The sequence below is a fragment of the Ammospiza nelsoni genome, chromosome 7, assembly GCF_027579445.1.
Source record: "Ammospiza nelsoni isolate bAmmNel1 chromosome 7, bAmmNel1.pri, whole genome shotgun sequence".
Taxonomy (NCBI): Eukaryota; Metazoa; Chordata; class Aves; order Passeriformes; family Passerellidae; genus Ammospiza; species Ammospiza nelsoni.
In genome coordinates, this window is record NC_080639.1 from 16,096,538 (window position 1) to 16,113,520 (window position 16,983).

At 38.6% G+C, this 16,983-nt stretch overlaps 1 protein-coding gene across 4 annotated transcripts in view; it reads left to right on the top strand.

The window, feature by feature from the left end:
• The window catches only part of PDE1A (phosphodiesterase 1A), a 159,746-nt gene that overhangs the window by 132,481 nt on the left and 10,282 nt on the right, over positions 1-16,983 (top strand). For all 4 annotated transcript variants that reach the window (XM_059475597.1, XM_059475595.1, XM_059475596.1 and 1 more), the window contains 4 exons: positions 109-229; positions 3,921-4,002; positions 5,269-5,389; positions 7,153-7,337. In XM_059475597.1, coding sequence (XP_059331580.1) covers positions 109-229; positions 3,921-4,002; positions 5,269-5,389; positions 7,153-7,337 — 509 coding nt within the window. The remainder of the gene's footprint in view (positions 1-108; positions 230-3,920; positions 4,003-5,268; positions 5,390-7,152; positions 7,338-16,983) is intronic.

Consider the following 16,983-nt stretch of genomic DNA (forward strand, 5'->3'; position numbering starts at 1 on the left):
TCCATTCTCTTCATTATCTGTAGCCTTTCAATGAGCTCATATTCAAGAAAAGAATTTAAATAGTTGCCTTTGTTTTGAGATAATTGGAGCATGTCCTTGAATTGACAGGGTAGACAAAGCCAAAGCCATGTCTTTGATTCTACATGCAGCAGACATAAGCCATCCAGCAAAATCCTGGGAGCTGCACTACCGGTGGACCATGGCCCTGATGGAAGAATTTTTTCGACAGGTGCCATTTTTAAAATCCTTTAATACATCTAGTTCAAGAAGCAATGGTTACATGATTGAATATTTTCTTAAGTCTGCCAGCAAGGTTGCTGTTGGTTGTGATTGACAGGCATAGTCAGTAGTATATATTCTTTATTCTTCATACATACCACTGACATTGATTCAACTTTTATGTGTGTGAATAAGACAAAATGGTTATAGTTCTCCATCTATTTCAGCTGATATCAGTATTATGAGTGTTGTAGTAGGTTTTTTTTTCCTTTCAATTATAATATAACTTGTCAAGCTGTTTTCATTCTGTAGACAGAGATTTATATATGCTTTGAATTATAAAGAAGCACCACAAGGGTAGGATGAGAGAAAATAGGAAGAATTCATGTTCAGCAAAGAAGGCAAAAAGTTGTCTTCATTTCAGAAAGCCCTTCTATTTCTTTTCCTTGCTAGTATTTGCCATGCATATACCACACAGATCTGAAGGTGTTGCTTTCATAACAGCCTGATCCAAAGCCAGAGATTAGACAGTACCATTGTATTAATGCTGTGACCATATACCCTAAACCAAAAATGAAGACATACCATTGTGAAAGCCTTTTTATTTCTGTGAGGTACTGAATTCCAAGAGATGTTGGTGCCACTGCTGTCATTTTTTGACTCACCTCAGCAGGTGAAAGAAAAAAGCCTTTCTCCAGCGGGAAAATACTCTCTTTGTAATCAATATTTGTGACCATGCACATTGTCAGCATAACAGTTATTGAAGTAAAATTGATAATCAAAGTCCAGTTTAGGTATGACAATTTCTAGAGTTGTGCACAGATTTTAAATCAGGGAACACTCAATGTCTTTCTCAGCTTGGTTGTCTTAATTTTGCTATATGTTGACATTTTCAAATCAGAAGGGTCACGCTGGAAAAAGGGACCAGAGAATAAGAAAGGAAGCATGTTAAACCATGAGGTTGTTAGACCCATCTGCCATATAAGGTTCCTGCTCAGGTCCTGGGGATTCTTCATGTGAATTCTCAGTAGGGAGCATCGGGCATCCTTTGACTCTGGACTGCACTGAGAAGGCAGACTGGAGAGCTGGTGCCTTAATATAAATAATGGATGGATTGACTTTTATGGAAATAATGAGCAGTCATGAGTTTGTGTCTACCTCTGTCAAGGGAAATTTTGAGGATTTTGAACTTGAGAGCGAAAAGGAGGAGCAGATTGCCCAAGAAAAAGTCATAAAATGACCAACTGTAATAACATTTAAGACACAGATAGACAGACTAGACAGGGCCCTTGGGACAGTGAGGCAACGTGTCCAGCCGAGTGGAGGTAGCATTAGCAGTAAACAGTACCACACTGGTCACTGAATGGATAGGACCAGCTAATGTTTAGTTATTCCTTTATCCATCCATTAGAAGAAGTAACTGGATCCCAAAAATGCTGCTCAAGAACTCGAAAAGGCATTTAACAATAGCAAGTAAAAAGGAACATGCAACTCAGCAGTAAAAATACCAAAGTCTTCCAGGCTGCAGAGGAGTGTATCAGAAACAGAATTCTTTCCATGTACTGCTAAGGACAATGTGGAGTAGTTCCAGCACTTTTTAAAATGTGATGAAGTGTCAGCACATACATAAATGCAGTGAGCAGTGCAGACACAGCAGGTCTCCTACTCCCTGCATGCACTGGCTTGTTGTGCATCCTCTGGTCTGTTGATCCGAGCCTGTGTGATAGAAATCTCTGGGACTTCCAAATCCATGACTACCAAGATGAAGTAGCCCAAATGTATATGAAACCCCTTAATTCTTCCTTTTCTTTTCTTTAAAGATTCAGCTACTTCTGTGCCTTATGGGAGAGGCAGTAGATTCTGAAAGAAGCTGATGCAAATCCAATGCTTTCACAAGCAGCTTTCAAAGCTCACCAGCAAAAAAATGAACATTCACCTTGACAAAAACTTTGTTAACTCCAGCTAATGTTTAAGATAGGTACCAGTGTTAACTTCAGGGGAAAAAAAGCCCAACAACACTTTAAGTTTAATAGCAAAAGCTACAGAAAGTATATTGCAATACCAAGGAAAATCTGAGCTACTTGTTTAAAATAGAAAAACAGCCACCCATCTCAAATCTTTAAAAGTAAAGAAATACATAGTTCCAGTAACTCAAAGAAGTACCACAGTGCCTGTAGTACTCTACTCTCAGTCTGAATGGATGCAGAGACATTAAAAGAGAGTTTAAAAGTGAGTCCGTGGCCTGGACAAAGAATTTTTTTACTGTTTGATTTGTATCTTGTTTTTAGATCTCATCAAATTCTAACTGGTTTAAATGTCAGTTTTGTGTCCATTATTACAATTTACAGTCTTAGATTTAAATGACTTAAGTATTAATTGATATTATGTTGATTGCAAAGTAATTCATAACTCAGAACTACTTGAAAACAAACAAAAAAAAAAAATCCAGTGGGGTAGTTAGAACTACCCCAGTTTATATGATATTGCAATCTGGCCCCTGTATTTACATGGAGATGCCACTCCCACTGCTCCTAGTAGCAATTGTTCATGTGTTCTTCCACACTCTGAGTTAAAATTATTAACACTTCAGTATAAAATGTAATGACCTTAGTGATAAAGCTCTCCAGTTTCACATGAAATGCAATCTGTGAGTTGCATCTGTTTCTGTGGCTGCATTGTTTTTACTGCCTTTAGGGTTCTTAACCTTTCCCAAATATACTTCAGTGATACATGACAAAAAGACTAAGGAAGGTTAATACTGCCCCCTTCATCCACCAGTTTAGGTTTTCCCAGTTTTCCTTGGGAGAATGGTGTGTTCATGCAGTGCTCTGCCCTGAATGATCATCCAACAGTACTCTCCGTGACAAATATGTAGGTTTATTTGACTTGCAAGGCTAGGTTTTCCTATATCTGTAATATCAGTGCTTCTGGCAGCCAGGTTTGTCCAGCAACACCAATTATAACCTCCTTTGAAAGATGTCTCTTCAGGTTTTTTTTTGTTGTTGTTGTTTTTGGTTTGTTTGTTTGTTTGCTTTTTGTGCCACTGGTCTTTCTTTTCTTTTGAGGTTTTGTAAATCAGTTGGTCTACCATGCTGAAAATGGAGATACACCCTCCTGCCTGTTAAGACTGTTGCAACAAAAAAGGCTCTTCTAATCTGCTGAGTGCTGAAAAAACTTCAGAGCTAGGTTGTACAAATCATCCTTGTCATGAAACTGAATTTGTATTTTTTGTGGCTTCAGCAGCAGAGAGACATGCCTGCTAGTGAGAACAAGTTCAAGTTGGTTCATACACTTGACATGAGTAAATCCATTGAAGGAGATTTATATGCTGGATGAACCAGTGGAATAGAAGGAAGCACTCAGCATTTGGCATACTATTACAAACATGTCGAAGTATCTCTAGTCCCATTACATCTGGATCCGCAGAACTAAATTATGAATACAAGGACTTCATATTTTTTAAATCTCATTGGCAGATGCCTTGCTGAGGAGAACTTGCAGTAAACTTCTTTACATAAAAGTGCCAAAGTCAGAATTTAGACACTTAATCAAAATTTGAAGATTTGTCTCTGACATGTTTTTATTTAAGAATATGAATTAATTAAGTCATCTTGAACAAATACTAAGAATATTCAGATTCCTTTGTCTTTCTGTCTCTCCATCAAATATATGCTTATAATATTAAACATTGTTGTTTGCAGGGAGACAAGGAGGCTGCTTTAGGTCTTCAATTTTCCCCACTTTGTGACCGCAAGTCCACTTTGGTAGCTCAGTCTCAAATAGGTAATGACAAACGTGTTTTTCTCTTTTTTGTCTGTGTAGGAGTATGGAAATTCACAGGGACATTTCATTTACCCATTTTGACTTTTGAATGTTCAAAATCCCATCATGTGGAAGGTATTTCTTTGCACCTACCTGTTCTCCAAACTCCTGTGCTTTTGCAGTAGAAATGATGCTGGTCTCAAAAGAACATGATGTAATTTCACCATATGTGAGGGAGGGGTAGGAGAGGGATTAACCAAGATACTGGACATAAGCCCAGCTTCTACTGTACACACTTTAGAGTCTGGCAAATCATGTCCTCAAACTGCTTATCTCTTGCTTAAGAACTCACAAGTCTCTCTCTATTATAATCTGAAAGTACCAGTTTGTAGATGCATCTCAACTTAAAGCTAATTAATAAATCAGCCCTCTGGACTGCAAGTAAGCCTATCAGTGTCTCAGGGTCAAACTACAGAGGGTCAAGCCTCCCTGGGTCACTCACTTTTTGTATCCTTTGTTCCATTTCACTGGGAGTTTGAAGCCAATGTACTTAAGCATCATATTTACTGCAGGAGAGAAGCTGGATTATAGACTGACTCCCTGTTGCTCATCTTCATGCTGTGTTGCATGGGTTAGAGCAGGAAGACATCTGGAAATCCATTGCTAGCTCATGTTTAACATATTTTTTTCTGTTAAGTGCTCAGTAGAGAATAATGCTTCATTCTCTCACTGTGTCATTCCATACCATGATGAGCACTTTAGAATGTAAAAGACATTGTTCAGAGCTGACATCTCAGAACTGTGGGATGAATGCTGTCTCCGAAGGATATTACTTGTTCTCTTCACTGATTTGACAGAACCCTCCTACACACTGTGAAATAACACTTTACCTCCACAGAATAATAAACAGCAATTTGAAATATTAACTCCTTGGTAAGAAGCTCCGAATGGTAAAAGAGACAGCGTGGCTTGTAGCACTTTGGCTCAACAGTAGCTTCCCTTCTATTCAATAATTAATACTCATTTCAAATGGTAGGTGTGTTCAGCAGTGCATAAAATTTACAAGACAAAGAATGAAAAGCTGTAATTATTAATATCCACTTGTATCTATACAGCTTCGGGTGGTTTTTGTTTCAACTGTGCTTTTTTCTTCAAGATTATGCTAGCGGTATCTAGTATATTGAATTGGGACTGCAGTTAGAAAATCAGCTCAAAAGCAAGTATTCATTTCTAGTTTTGAGACTTGTGGAAACAGAAAACCTGATTTTCTCTCTTTTTCTTCTTTAGGCTTCATTGATTTCATAGTAGAACCAACATTTTCTCTTCTTACTGATTCAATGGAGAAAATTGTTATGCCTCTTATAGAGGAAGCGACAAAATCCGAAAGTCCTGCATTTGGGACCCCCAGGTATGAATACACTGCTTTGTTATTGAACTAACATAAGCTCACATAGTAATCCTAATAATGTGATTCTCATAGTGATCTCGGTTATTTGGAGCTGGGGAGGTAACAAACAGCTGTGCGGTATTGCCACCCTGTGGGGCTGCGTTGTATTTGCAATGTCCTATTTTGCCCCATTGACTGAACAATTGTACATATAAAAAGGCAAAATCCCAATAATGATCAGAAAAAACACATACAAACCATGAAATTTAGTTCTACATTTTAAATATAATCTTTCCAACAGGCTATTGAAATTCCTGTACCGATAACAAAGTAGCTGCAACAGTGTAATTTGAGTGTAACTTGAGTGGCTTCTTGCTGAAAGCATTGTTGAATAATCAGATACTGCCTTTACAAATACTGCCTCTGTTATCATATTCATATTTCATTTTAAAACTGTAATTTGAGCTTTCACTGAGGTTGCTAAGTGATAACTCTGCAAGGCAATTTTTTATTTGCTGGTCATTAGTTAGATTTCAGTAACAAAAGGGTGAACCTAGTGCTTTCCTAGATTTTGCTTACTAGAAGCAAGTAGGAGTTACTAGAAGTAGGTATTTATGATAGTGTTCTTGGTGTTTGGGGAAACAGTGCTAAACGAAGGTATTATTGATAACACATTTGTTTACATATTCCTTCACAAATGAGTGATTAGCAGCTGCAAATGATTAGCAGCTTCAGGCTTCAGTTTTGGTTGATGTTCATGACTGAGGGGCAAATGAAAAAACACTTATGATCCAGCAAAACTTCCTCATGTGAGATGGAGGATAAAGGGATTTTTTCTTTGAATGGAACCAAGTGGCACAGTTTTGAGGGGAGTGGAGAGCCTGTAGCACGATACAGAAAAGTCTGAGCCAGAGAATTGCACAGAGGCTACTGCATGGACACCATGAGATGGTGCCTGGAAAACACCAGAATTGTGGTTTATTCTTTCCATTCTATCCCATTTAACATCTCTGGAGCACATGGAAATTACAGTTAACTCTTCTTGTGAAGTTCTTATTGGTATGTTCACTGCAACTATTTTCTGATTAATGGAAACCCATTTGTATGTCTATTAGCATCTGTCTGTGGTACCAAGGAGATAAACCATGCAGCAAAGTTGAGTAAACAAAACCTACTAAGACATGAGTACCTGCAAAAGGTTGGAAATAGGTCTTATTTTTTAATTCTAAGAAAAAAGAGCATTCATTCTTTTTTCCCCACCTTTTCCACCATATACATATATGGATAATTTCACTTCTACTCACCTGTAGATGTAGCTGCAGTCTCTATTTAGTGAATTTTAAAGCCACTCACATCTTTCTTTGTCTATACTTGGAACTTTGTAACTTGAAGAGACTTTTTAGCTCAAGCAAAACTTACCTGTTATACATGTCTTCCTTTTTTTTTAAATGGGTCAAAAGATAATGATCAGATGTCTTTCCTGTGAGAGCCAAAGATACCATTCATCATGCAAAAACACAGCTAAGAAGCTGCTCCAAAATGTCTGCGTAAAAATTCTTTTAAGAATTGGATTACAAGTAATGTATTTTTCAGTTGTCACTTTTTTTTTTTTTTCAAGAATTCCCTGAAAAATGGTCAGCAAGACATCTTGTATCTTAGGCACACTCTGGTAAAAACTATTTTTTCAAGTTAGTTCCTAAGCAACTTGATTGACATGAACTGTTTGTGTATTATTAAAATTGCCTGACTGTTTTTGTAATTTGGGGTTTTTTTCCCTTGTCCAGCCAAAATAGTTTGGGAGCAGTAAGCAATGCTGAAGCACAAAGACGACCTGGGTTTAAAAGTACGGGTGATGGAGGGACTCACACAGAAAATTCTCTAGCAACTGTAGATCTAAGGGCCTTCAAGGACAACTTGATGAAGATCATTCAAGCAAACAAAGAAAGATGGAAAGAATTAGCAGCAGAAGGTATGACATGTTAAGGTAGAATGTTTTTATAGGTTGCTTCCTAAGACCTCACCTACGTTTGTTTTTTAATTTCTATCAACCTGTAAAAAGGCATAGTTGTGTTGTACTCATATATTTTATGTCTTAATGTTTGTTTTAGATGCTCCTGTTTTGCTCTCCCAGGGGGTCTAAAGAGGTGTAGGTGGTTAGGGGATGGGAATAAATCTCTTAGCCTGTGCAATGAGGCTCTGTGCTGCACAGCTTATCTTTAGAGGTCCGGTTTAGAAATGTGCATTCTTGCACTTTTAATTGTAACTAATAGCTGACATCTGCTTTAAATGCCAAAATCAACAATTCAAAGTGGCGTGTGCTGCCACATTTCTTCAGAAATGTGAAAGTTGTACTTTGCTATTAGAAATGCTATTTGTTCCCCACTGTATATAACAGAATTCTGTATTGCAGGCTTCTTGGGATTATGCTGTAGGCAATTATTTAAATGACCCAGTGGATCTAAAGAATTGGGGAATCACTGCATGCATTAGGCCCAAGCAAGCCAAAAGTGACTCTTCATTTGCCAGTAGATAGTTGGTGAAGCCAAACCTGCACAGAGTATCTCAGTTCATAAGCCATACCTGAAAATTGCCTGAAATTACAGTTACTTGAGTGAAATGCTTTTCAATCACCTGGGTGATAATTGTTGAGAAGACTTTATAGCTTCAATCTAGATTAAGTGAATGCCATTGGGAATATTTTGTCCACAGTCTGTGTTATTTCCTAGTAAGTACCTGGAATATTTCAGCATAGCATTTCACTGCTGAGGCTGGTCTTACTGTACATGACCTGACACTGACAGCTGGGAATGATATCCTGGAACCCAGTGCCAGCTTTGTTTTTATCCCATCATCCAAATCAATGTCTTTTTTCCCAAAGAGGTGTCAGACAAGACAGAAAAAGAGTGCTGAACAGTGATAAAATCTAATTTAGTGCTAAATTGCAAATGAATATTCTCATTAGAAGGATATTAAAAATAAGCTTCCACACATCTTCTGTGACAAAGGTTTGAAAGAGTCAGGTGGACGGGGCATCTGAGCAGAGGATTCCATTAATATTGTCTCTTCTTCCTGAGAAGCTTTATATAACCAATTGCTTCCTTTGGTGTTGCCCAACTAATAATGGCTGGTGAAAGGAAAAAACTTCTAATTTGCAGTGGTCAGTAATAGTAGAACACCATCACAGTGCCCACGGCCACTTAGCTACACACTGCAGAAATTAGGCAGCCCTGAGCTGGTGACATGAAAGGTCCTTCAATGTGGAATAATGGAGAACTGTTCTGGAAGTTTGCCATTTCCAGTTACACAGAACTAACCAGCTTGATTCTGATGCATCAGCTTTTTGCTCTGCAGTTCTGGAGGGGTACAGTGCTGTCAAAGGGCAGTTTCCACTTCATTCCCAGGGCTTGGTTGGGCTCTATAAATTAATGATATATGTAGCCTAGTTTTGCTGGACTGTTGACAGGCATCGAAAACACAAGGCTACTTGCAGCAAGAGATTTAAAAATTACTTTGGGTAAGGTTGCAGTCAATATCAATGAGGGGCCCAGCAAAATCCGGGAAACTGGGCATGCTTCCTACTCTGACAACCAGAGATGTTAATGTTCAAAGCTGGATGGATTTTGTTGAGATTGTTGTTGTCCTAACCTCCTTTTCTTCCATCAACTTGAGTAATGAAGCATGTCTAAGTACTTCCTGAACAGAATTATGGAGTTGCAGTAAAACATACATTAGGGAAGCTGATGGGTAAGTGAAAATAGCTGGTGTTGGGGCCAGGGCATGATGAATGATATTGTCTCTGTATGATTGTGGCTGAATCTGTTTTTTGAGCTACTCTGTGAGGAAAAGATTTATAGAAATCTGCTGCCACAAAGAGGCTACTTGCTGCAACATCTGCAATTGACTGGAGTATGGAATAGAGACCTTCATGCCTGTAGAGGAAACCTTGTGAATAATGCAAATACTTTTGAGTACGCATTTATATTTTGTTAGTAAACAGATAGTAAGGTGTTTTTATTAATTAACAGCGGTGGGGTGGATTATATAGGTTTTGTGGAACTTGTATGTTCCATTCATTTGAAACAGAATGTCTGCATCCACAGTCCATACGTTGGCCCTGAGGACTGCTGTAGAAGAGTTTTTTGTTGAGTAACAATAGCTTTCTGTAGAGGACTTCCTGAGGTAGCACATAATCCTTGCCACTAAATGGAAAAGGGAGTCTTCAACTGGTCCAGTATATCTGCTCTGAAGCTGTACTCTGCAATGACTGAAAATCCTTAATCAGGCTGTGCAAAATGAACATCTAGTAAAGAATAAAAAATACTGCAATACATCCCCCTTCCCTTTAAATTATTTTCAGATTAACCAAGTTTGACTAAGCTTATAAGTCAATAACCTGAGTCCTTGAACTTCAGCTGATTAATCTCATCTTGTCTAGATCTCATGCTACCTTCTCTGATTCCATGCTTGATGAAAAATCTTTGGGCTGCTTTGAGCATGTGTATGAAGTTGTGTTTTATTTGTGTGTTAGTAGGAGCATGTACTGAGAGATGTAAGAGAAAAATCACTGCCAGGTGAAAGTGGTGCTATCATTGCTCCTAGGTAGATAATTTATGACAAGTCACAAATTGCTGAATGCCCTGAGGAGGTCACATGTTTGAGGACCATGTTGTGGTAGTAAATAGGCTGGCTCTCCATGCAGATCTTCAAACACACTTCCTGAGCTGACTATGACAAACAGAGCTGGTGCTGTTAAAGGAACCATCTGCATTCTTGTCAATGGGCTCTGCAAACATTGTTGCCAGTTTAGTTCACAGGCTCAGGAGAAGTTGTCTCTATAAAATGTAGTACTACAGATGCCCAAGGAGTACAGAAAGGAAACTAGCAACATTCCATATAATTTCCTGAGGATGACCTGAACTCATGCCAGCTTTTCAGGATAAGGTTACATGTGTAGCACCTGTGGGAGGCAGTTCAGCTGGAGCAAGGGCTGCCTTAGCAAGAGCCAGAGGAGATGGTCTGACTCCTGTGCCAGGCTGTCCAGAGGAAAAGACTCATTCTCAGTGACAGTGCTGTTGACAGGAAAGCTGTGCTGGAGATGCTGGCACTACCTCTCCCTGAAAAGACAGTTGCTGTGGAGGCTTGATTCAGAGCAAGCAGCTTGTGCAAGGAATAGTGTGCTTTTTGGAAAGGCCTCTGTTAGAAAGGGAAGTTCTTATCTACCTAGAGCACGGAGCTGTTTGAAAGCCTCCTTAACAGAAAGCTCAGTAAATAGGATGGCTCCACTCTGCTAAAAAGGCCATGTCTTGTGTAATTGATGCAGCGGAGCTCAGTGCTCTATAGCCTAAGGGTCTTCAACCTTTCACCACTGGAGAATTAGAGGAATGTTTTTCAGGCCTTTCAGGGAGTGCTGTTAACAGGGAATTACCATAATGATCAAACATCTGGGATTCTAATTTGAAACCCTTGATGTTTAATTAATATTCCAAGCCCCAATCACCAGATAATCTGTCTCTGTTTCAACTCAACACAGTGATGAAGATACTATTCCATCCTGAGCTTTTTTCAACACATATTGTTGATGGCTGCTGCTGTTTGCAATTATTGTATAGTAGCAAATGGACAGTAAATGTGCTCAGATGTATCTGAGAGGTTCTTTCATTAGAGAATATGTGTTCTAAGTGGATTTTAAGGTCTGAAAGTTATTGACCAACTGAGAAAGCCATAAGAAGCACAAAACTTATCAGGAAAGATTTAAATACCATGTAAGATCCTTCATGGTGCCCTTCTTAGAACGTAATTGTAAAAGATTTTTTAATATTTTAAAAATACAGTTTATTCCTTTATTCATACTTGGTTTGTTCTATAAAAATGTTCCAAAGATTTAATAATAAAGTCGGTCTCAGGTATTCTTAACAGAATGTAAGGGTACAGACTAATAATCATGCTTGCCGATATACATGCTTTAATCTCTTCAGTAGGTATCATTGTAAATAAAGTTACAGGGATAAAAAAGTATCATTAATTTCTGTTTATAATGAAAAGAGGCACAGGCAGCTCAGGACACTCACCTGAGGTCATATGACAACACAAGGGTATGCAGAACAGCACACCAAAAGTCCAGCTGTCCATCAAATGGGCCCATCTTCAGGGTAATACAACAGCAGTTGTGTTACAAACTTATTGTTTTCATCTTATGCTTACGTAACTCTTCTAAAGAATTCAGTGGTACAGAACCTGAACCAAGTTTGCATTATCTGTGTGGAAAGACATCAGTGACAAATGTTGTCCTCAACACTTTTGGCAGTGCACTGGGCTGCCTGGCTTGACAGTGCATGCTGGGGATGGCTGACTACATCAAGGTGGGATGACAAATAAGTGAGGTTGAATGAGTCTCTCACACTGGCCTCTGCTTAATTTTGATGCTAAAAATGTGACAAAATAACAACTATTGCACCTTTGGAGCAGAGATCAGGTTTTTTTCCCCCATGGGCAGCAATTTTTAATGACAAATGTTTCTTCTGAAAGACCTGTGCATGGTACCTGCAGGCTCCCCTCGGGCACTTTCAATTCTGCATACTTCCAGTCACAATAACCACAGGGCTCAGTTCCATTTTGTCTGAAAGATTTTCTCTGCAGACTCACTAACAAGAAGAGAGTAGCAGCTGCTGAAATGTGAAAATCTGAGAGTGATGATCTGATAGCATGTTAATGCGACTTAGCAGCCGCTAGGAAGGGCGGGCCGTGGGAGGATGTGTGTGACAGTCACAGAAACTGACTGACAGTTTGGCACATGAAATCTACCCTAATGGACGATTTTAGTCTGTTGGAAACTAATCAATTCAGGAGGCTAAAGGAGTCCCATCTAGTATCAGTGACAGTGATTTTAATTGCAGTGCTAAAATGCTTAGGTCATAAACAGTTTCTGAACTAACTCAGATACATGTTAAGTGGGAAAAGAAGAATTTTTCAGCATGGTCTGAGTAAGTGCAAGGAGTGGGATGAGCTAAAAGTGGGAAGAAATGGTTGGTATTGGCAATACCTGGTAAATCACAGGCAAAGGAATGGTAACTGACCTAATAATGGGACCTGTTTTAGATCTCTCTGGAGTACATCAGAGAGCTGGCCCATCTCTGCACGACAGTCTGCATCGCTTTAAGAACCTTTTCTCTCTAGCAGGATCACAGCAGCATGTCCCTTCCACTCCCTGTCCCAAAATTTCCAGCATTCAATCCCCTGTGCTTACAGCTAAACAGAAGTAAAAAGGTGGAGGTAGCAACTCTAGGAAGCCATAAACTCACAAATTATATTTAACCAAGTCCTATAGTGAAAAGCTTTGATTGAATTAGCTAATTTAGTCTTTGATACTTTTTCTATATGACATAATGCTATAAATGCTATAACAATAAGTGGCACTGGATTACATGGTTTGCAGTGGTTTTATATACTCCTATAACTGTGATGAAATTGGTGTGATGAGTAGAAAGTGGAAGGAATCAGTACCTAAATAACTCTGTACATTACTGCAATATTTTCTTGGATTTGAAAATGATAGGTTGGTTGGGGATAATCATAGTTGTTTGGGAACTTTTTGACACATTTTTAAACTTACTTGGTAGTTCCAGAGACACCAGGATCAGTCTTCTCCTTCTCTGCAGAATTTTGATGCTCTGTCCTGTCTTTTAATTTTCTCTTTAAAATGGCTGATGTGAGAACGTGTCTCCTAGAAAGGTACATTTCCTTCCCATGTTGTCCTGGTTTGGGTGTTTTGTCACTGCTTTTTGGAATTTCATTTTACAGTAAAAAAAGGGAGAAACCCAGAAAGCGAAGTTTGTCATAGTATACACAGAGATTCCATTACATCCAGCAGCATTCTTCATTACCGAGTCCTCAAATAATTAAATTCTTAGTGAAGATTAACAGCTTTCCTCTCTAATTCAATAGTTTCCCAATTGTTAAAACTCTCATGTCATCATGTCTTTCCGTAAAGGTTAAGAATTGTAGCTTATTTTCAACACAATAGCAGTGTGATTGAGCCGGTATTTGTTTTACTGGGATTTACAGGCACGGCCATTAGCTGGTTTGAGATGTCCTGCTTGCACATGGCTCTTGGGTTTTTCCTCCCTATTGCTGTTAAATCAAGACATGCTCAAGTGATGCAATTGCTGCAAAGAGGAAGGTGTTTTACAAGCCATGTATACTCTGCAGGTCACAGCAGCTGAAACCTCTTTTGTGTGCTACAGAAAGGTGAGAAAAGAAAGCTGATGGACAAAGACAGAAGAGAAAGTTCCAAAATATAGCAAAGCTTCCTCACCACTTGGGCCATGTCCTGAAAGTGTTGCTGCACACATTGGCAGTGACAAACAGGGCTGGTGGAAAGCAGTGTGGTAGTTGATGGTACAGAACCTCCAGGGCATCTGGGGTTCTCTGGGGACACCACAGACTGCTACAGCTGGGGGCTAGAGATTGAGTCTTGTGGCAGTTTTAGTGTTCTATGGACATTGCAGTCTTTCATTGGACTGATAGGGATTCAGTACTCCCATTCACTCCAGCAAACAATAAAAAAATGCAATTTAAAGAAATCAATTAAATTTTCTGACACTTGTTAAGTGAAAAACAAAACAAAAAACCCTAGTGACTTAATGAAAAAAGTGTGTAATCTGATTAAAAGAAGAGAGGAAAGAAGTTGCCTTCACTAGTTAACACATTTTCTGCAAATACAAAATTACTGAGTACCAGAATTTTTCAGCTATTCTGAAATTTGGCTATTGCCTTACAAGTCCTGCCAGTTTACAGATATTACAAAATATTGTATTACAAAATATTGTAATACAAAATATTGTATTACAGTTATTTTACCAACAGCCTGAGCACAATGGAGGAAGGACACCCTTTCTATCATGTTTGTGTCAAATGCCACTATTGCTTCCCATAAAGGACTGTTCTGCATTTCTGTGCTCTTTCCTGCCTTGAAGCACAGTCCTTTACGAGAAGGGTTAATAGAATCCATTTATTTTATAGAGGAATTCACACAAATTTTGCTGAATAACACTTGGATTCTTGTAAGGAAAACAAACCCAGCAGCTGAAAAATGCATAAACAGGCCTGGCTCCTGGCACTTTTGCCAAGTTAAAGCAGAGAGAGCAAAACCAGTAGAAACATCAACACATACCCTGAGCTGACTGCACTGCACAATGTTCTCCTGCCTGCCTTTCTCTGAATGGCTGTGACAGTCCCTGAGCTCCTCAGTGCCTAACAGACACACCCCAAAACACAAAAACTTTTCTGATAGCCAAGATAGGTAGTTGTTTAATATTTTATATCTTATTAATCTATTTATTTATATTGATTATTGAGACTGCTCAAATGCCAGATTACCTGGTGCATTTAGCACACTCCATTTCCATCTCTGGCTGGCCATGGGAATGTGCCCATAGGAAGGGGGAGCTTGCTTTTCCCAGAAGCCCAGTGCAGGGTGAGGGTCCTGGCATTTTGGGGCTGGCTGGAGGCAGAGACTGCCACAGTGTTTATTACAGTTCCTCCTGCACAGCACTGGGGGTCAGAGATCATGCCAGCTCCATTTCTCTTACACTAGTAGGATTAATTTAGCATTGCCCTGCTTGAATTCTACTTATTTGGTCACTGTCCCGGTCTCAGCCTCATTTAGACTGCCACATAATTCTGTTTCATTAGAGTGATATAGGACAACAGAAATTATAGAGAATTCCAAATATTATATGCACTATAAAGGTCCCATGTATTATAGAGTACAATTATTAGCTGTTATAGAAAGCAGAAATCTACATTTTCCCAGCACATTTAGCATATTCCACAAGTGGCTGACACACCATAAGAACACAGCATTTTTCATCTTTCTAGCAGTGGATTAAAGCTGAGGGGAGCAAAGCAAGTCAGAACATAGAGTCAGACATCCAGCAGGTGACAGACTTAATACTAAGAAAATGGGGGGGGGGGGGGGGGGGGGGGCTCTTAATGACATTTGTGACATCACCATGGAGAATTTTGTACTTGAGGCTTCTCAGTCTCAGTCACTCCCAGCAGCCGCTCCTGGTGGTGGTCCTGTAGTCTTACACCAGTTTAACTGCAGAAGGCTTCACTTTTATCTGGTATATAACCAAGTGTATCTTGGTGCAGAGATACTTCATTTCAAAGCTCCATCCATCAGTTAGTCCCAAATTAGAAATTGGCTCTGGTTTAGGTATCCTTAAACTGACAAATTTGAGATCATGTCAAGGACTGTCATAGAAATTGGAGACCATAATGACTTAAATGAGGAAAAAAGCATCAGAGTTTTTATAATTAAACTTTTAACCTTCATTTGCCAGTTTAAGTTTGCTAGGGAGTGAAGAAGAACAATTTTAAGTTTGGATATTCGGCTTTTTGAACAAAAAAAACCAGTGGATTTTGCATGTATGAATATTCTGAACTTTCTTATTTGAGAATAAAACAGTCAGCCATCCAGTTACACCAAAACACAGCTGAATTCTGGCTAGAATAGTCCTAAAACTATTCAATGAGAAAAATACTCTCTTCTTACTAGGTTTTTGGTTAATCTCACCAACATGAGCTACATTAATATTACAGTTTTATGTGTGTTTGTAGTTCAGCTTTGCTTTTTTTAACTTACTGATGCACCTGAACAGTAAGTTAAAAACTATTAAAAAAAACGTGAAATATTTTATCTTTTAATTTTCTTGGGTTTTTTTTTATGAAGCTAAGGAAAAATACTGTAGTTGTTCCATTTGGAGGTGAATGTGGCGCATAAATCACTTTCATAGGAAAAAATCTTTATGTAGGTAGGTTATATCATGAGTGACAGGTGCTTTAAATAATGTCTCTAGATTGAACATAAGTTGCATCAAGTTCCATATACATATTTTTGAATGGCTTTAACCCAACCTCTTCTTTGTAAGAGCTACATTGAAGTCTGTAAAAAAAGACTACCTGTCCTTGTTTCAGAAGATTTGGAATGTAAACCAAGCAGGACACTAAAGTTTTGGAAAAAATGGTTTAAAATGTAGAAATTGATCAAATTTTAAAGTTCTTGATTTCTAAAAGAAGTGTACTAGAAAGCATAAATGACAAAAAAGGAAATTAATCATTTCATGCTTCTGCACATTGGGTTTGAAGATACTCCCTTCCATCCCATTTCACAGACCAAATTGTACTTCAGGGGGAACTTTTATCTGGATTTATAAAAGTGAGGTGGTGCAAAATGCTGACAGCAATAAAAATGTGCTTACAGTCTGGGTTATCTTTCAGCTGTCATGTGCAATCCCTTGTGGCCTGCATTTGGACTGTTCACTCAAAATCAGAGTTTCTGGGAGTTGCCAGTTGAACTCCATCCGTATCTCAATGATTGGTTTGCTTCTTTAGTAATTTCTAACATCCAAATTAGAAATTTTGTGCAATATCATGCAGCTGTTTTATGCCCGTGTTGTTCAAATTGCAATGCTAACTTTTTAAATTGACAGTATGTGGTATCTTCTATACTAGTGTACAGATTCTAAAATCTAAATTTATGAAATGCACATTACAATAGCAAGAAAATAGGCCTTTCATGAACATGGTACATTTATTTTTTGTTGGACACTTCA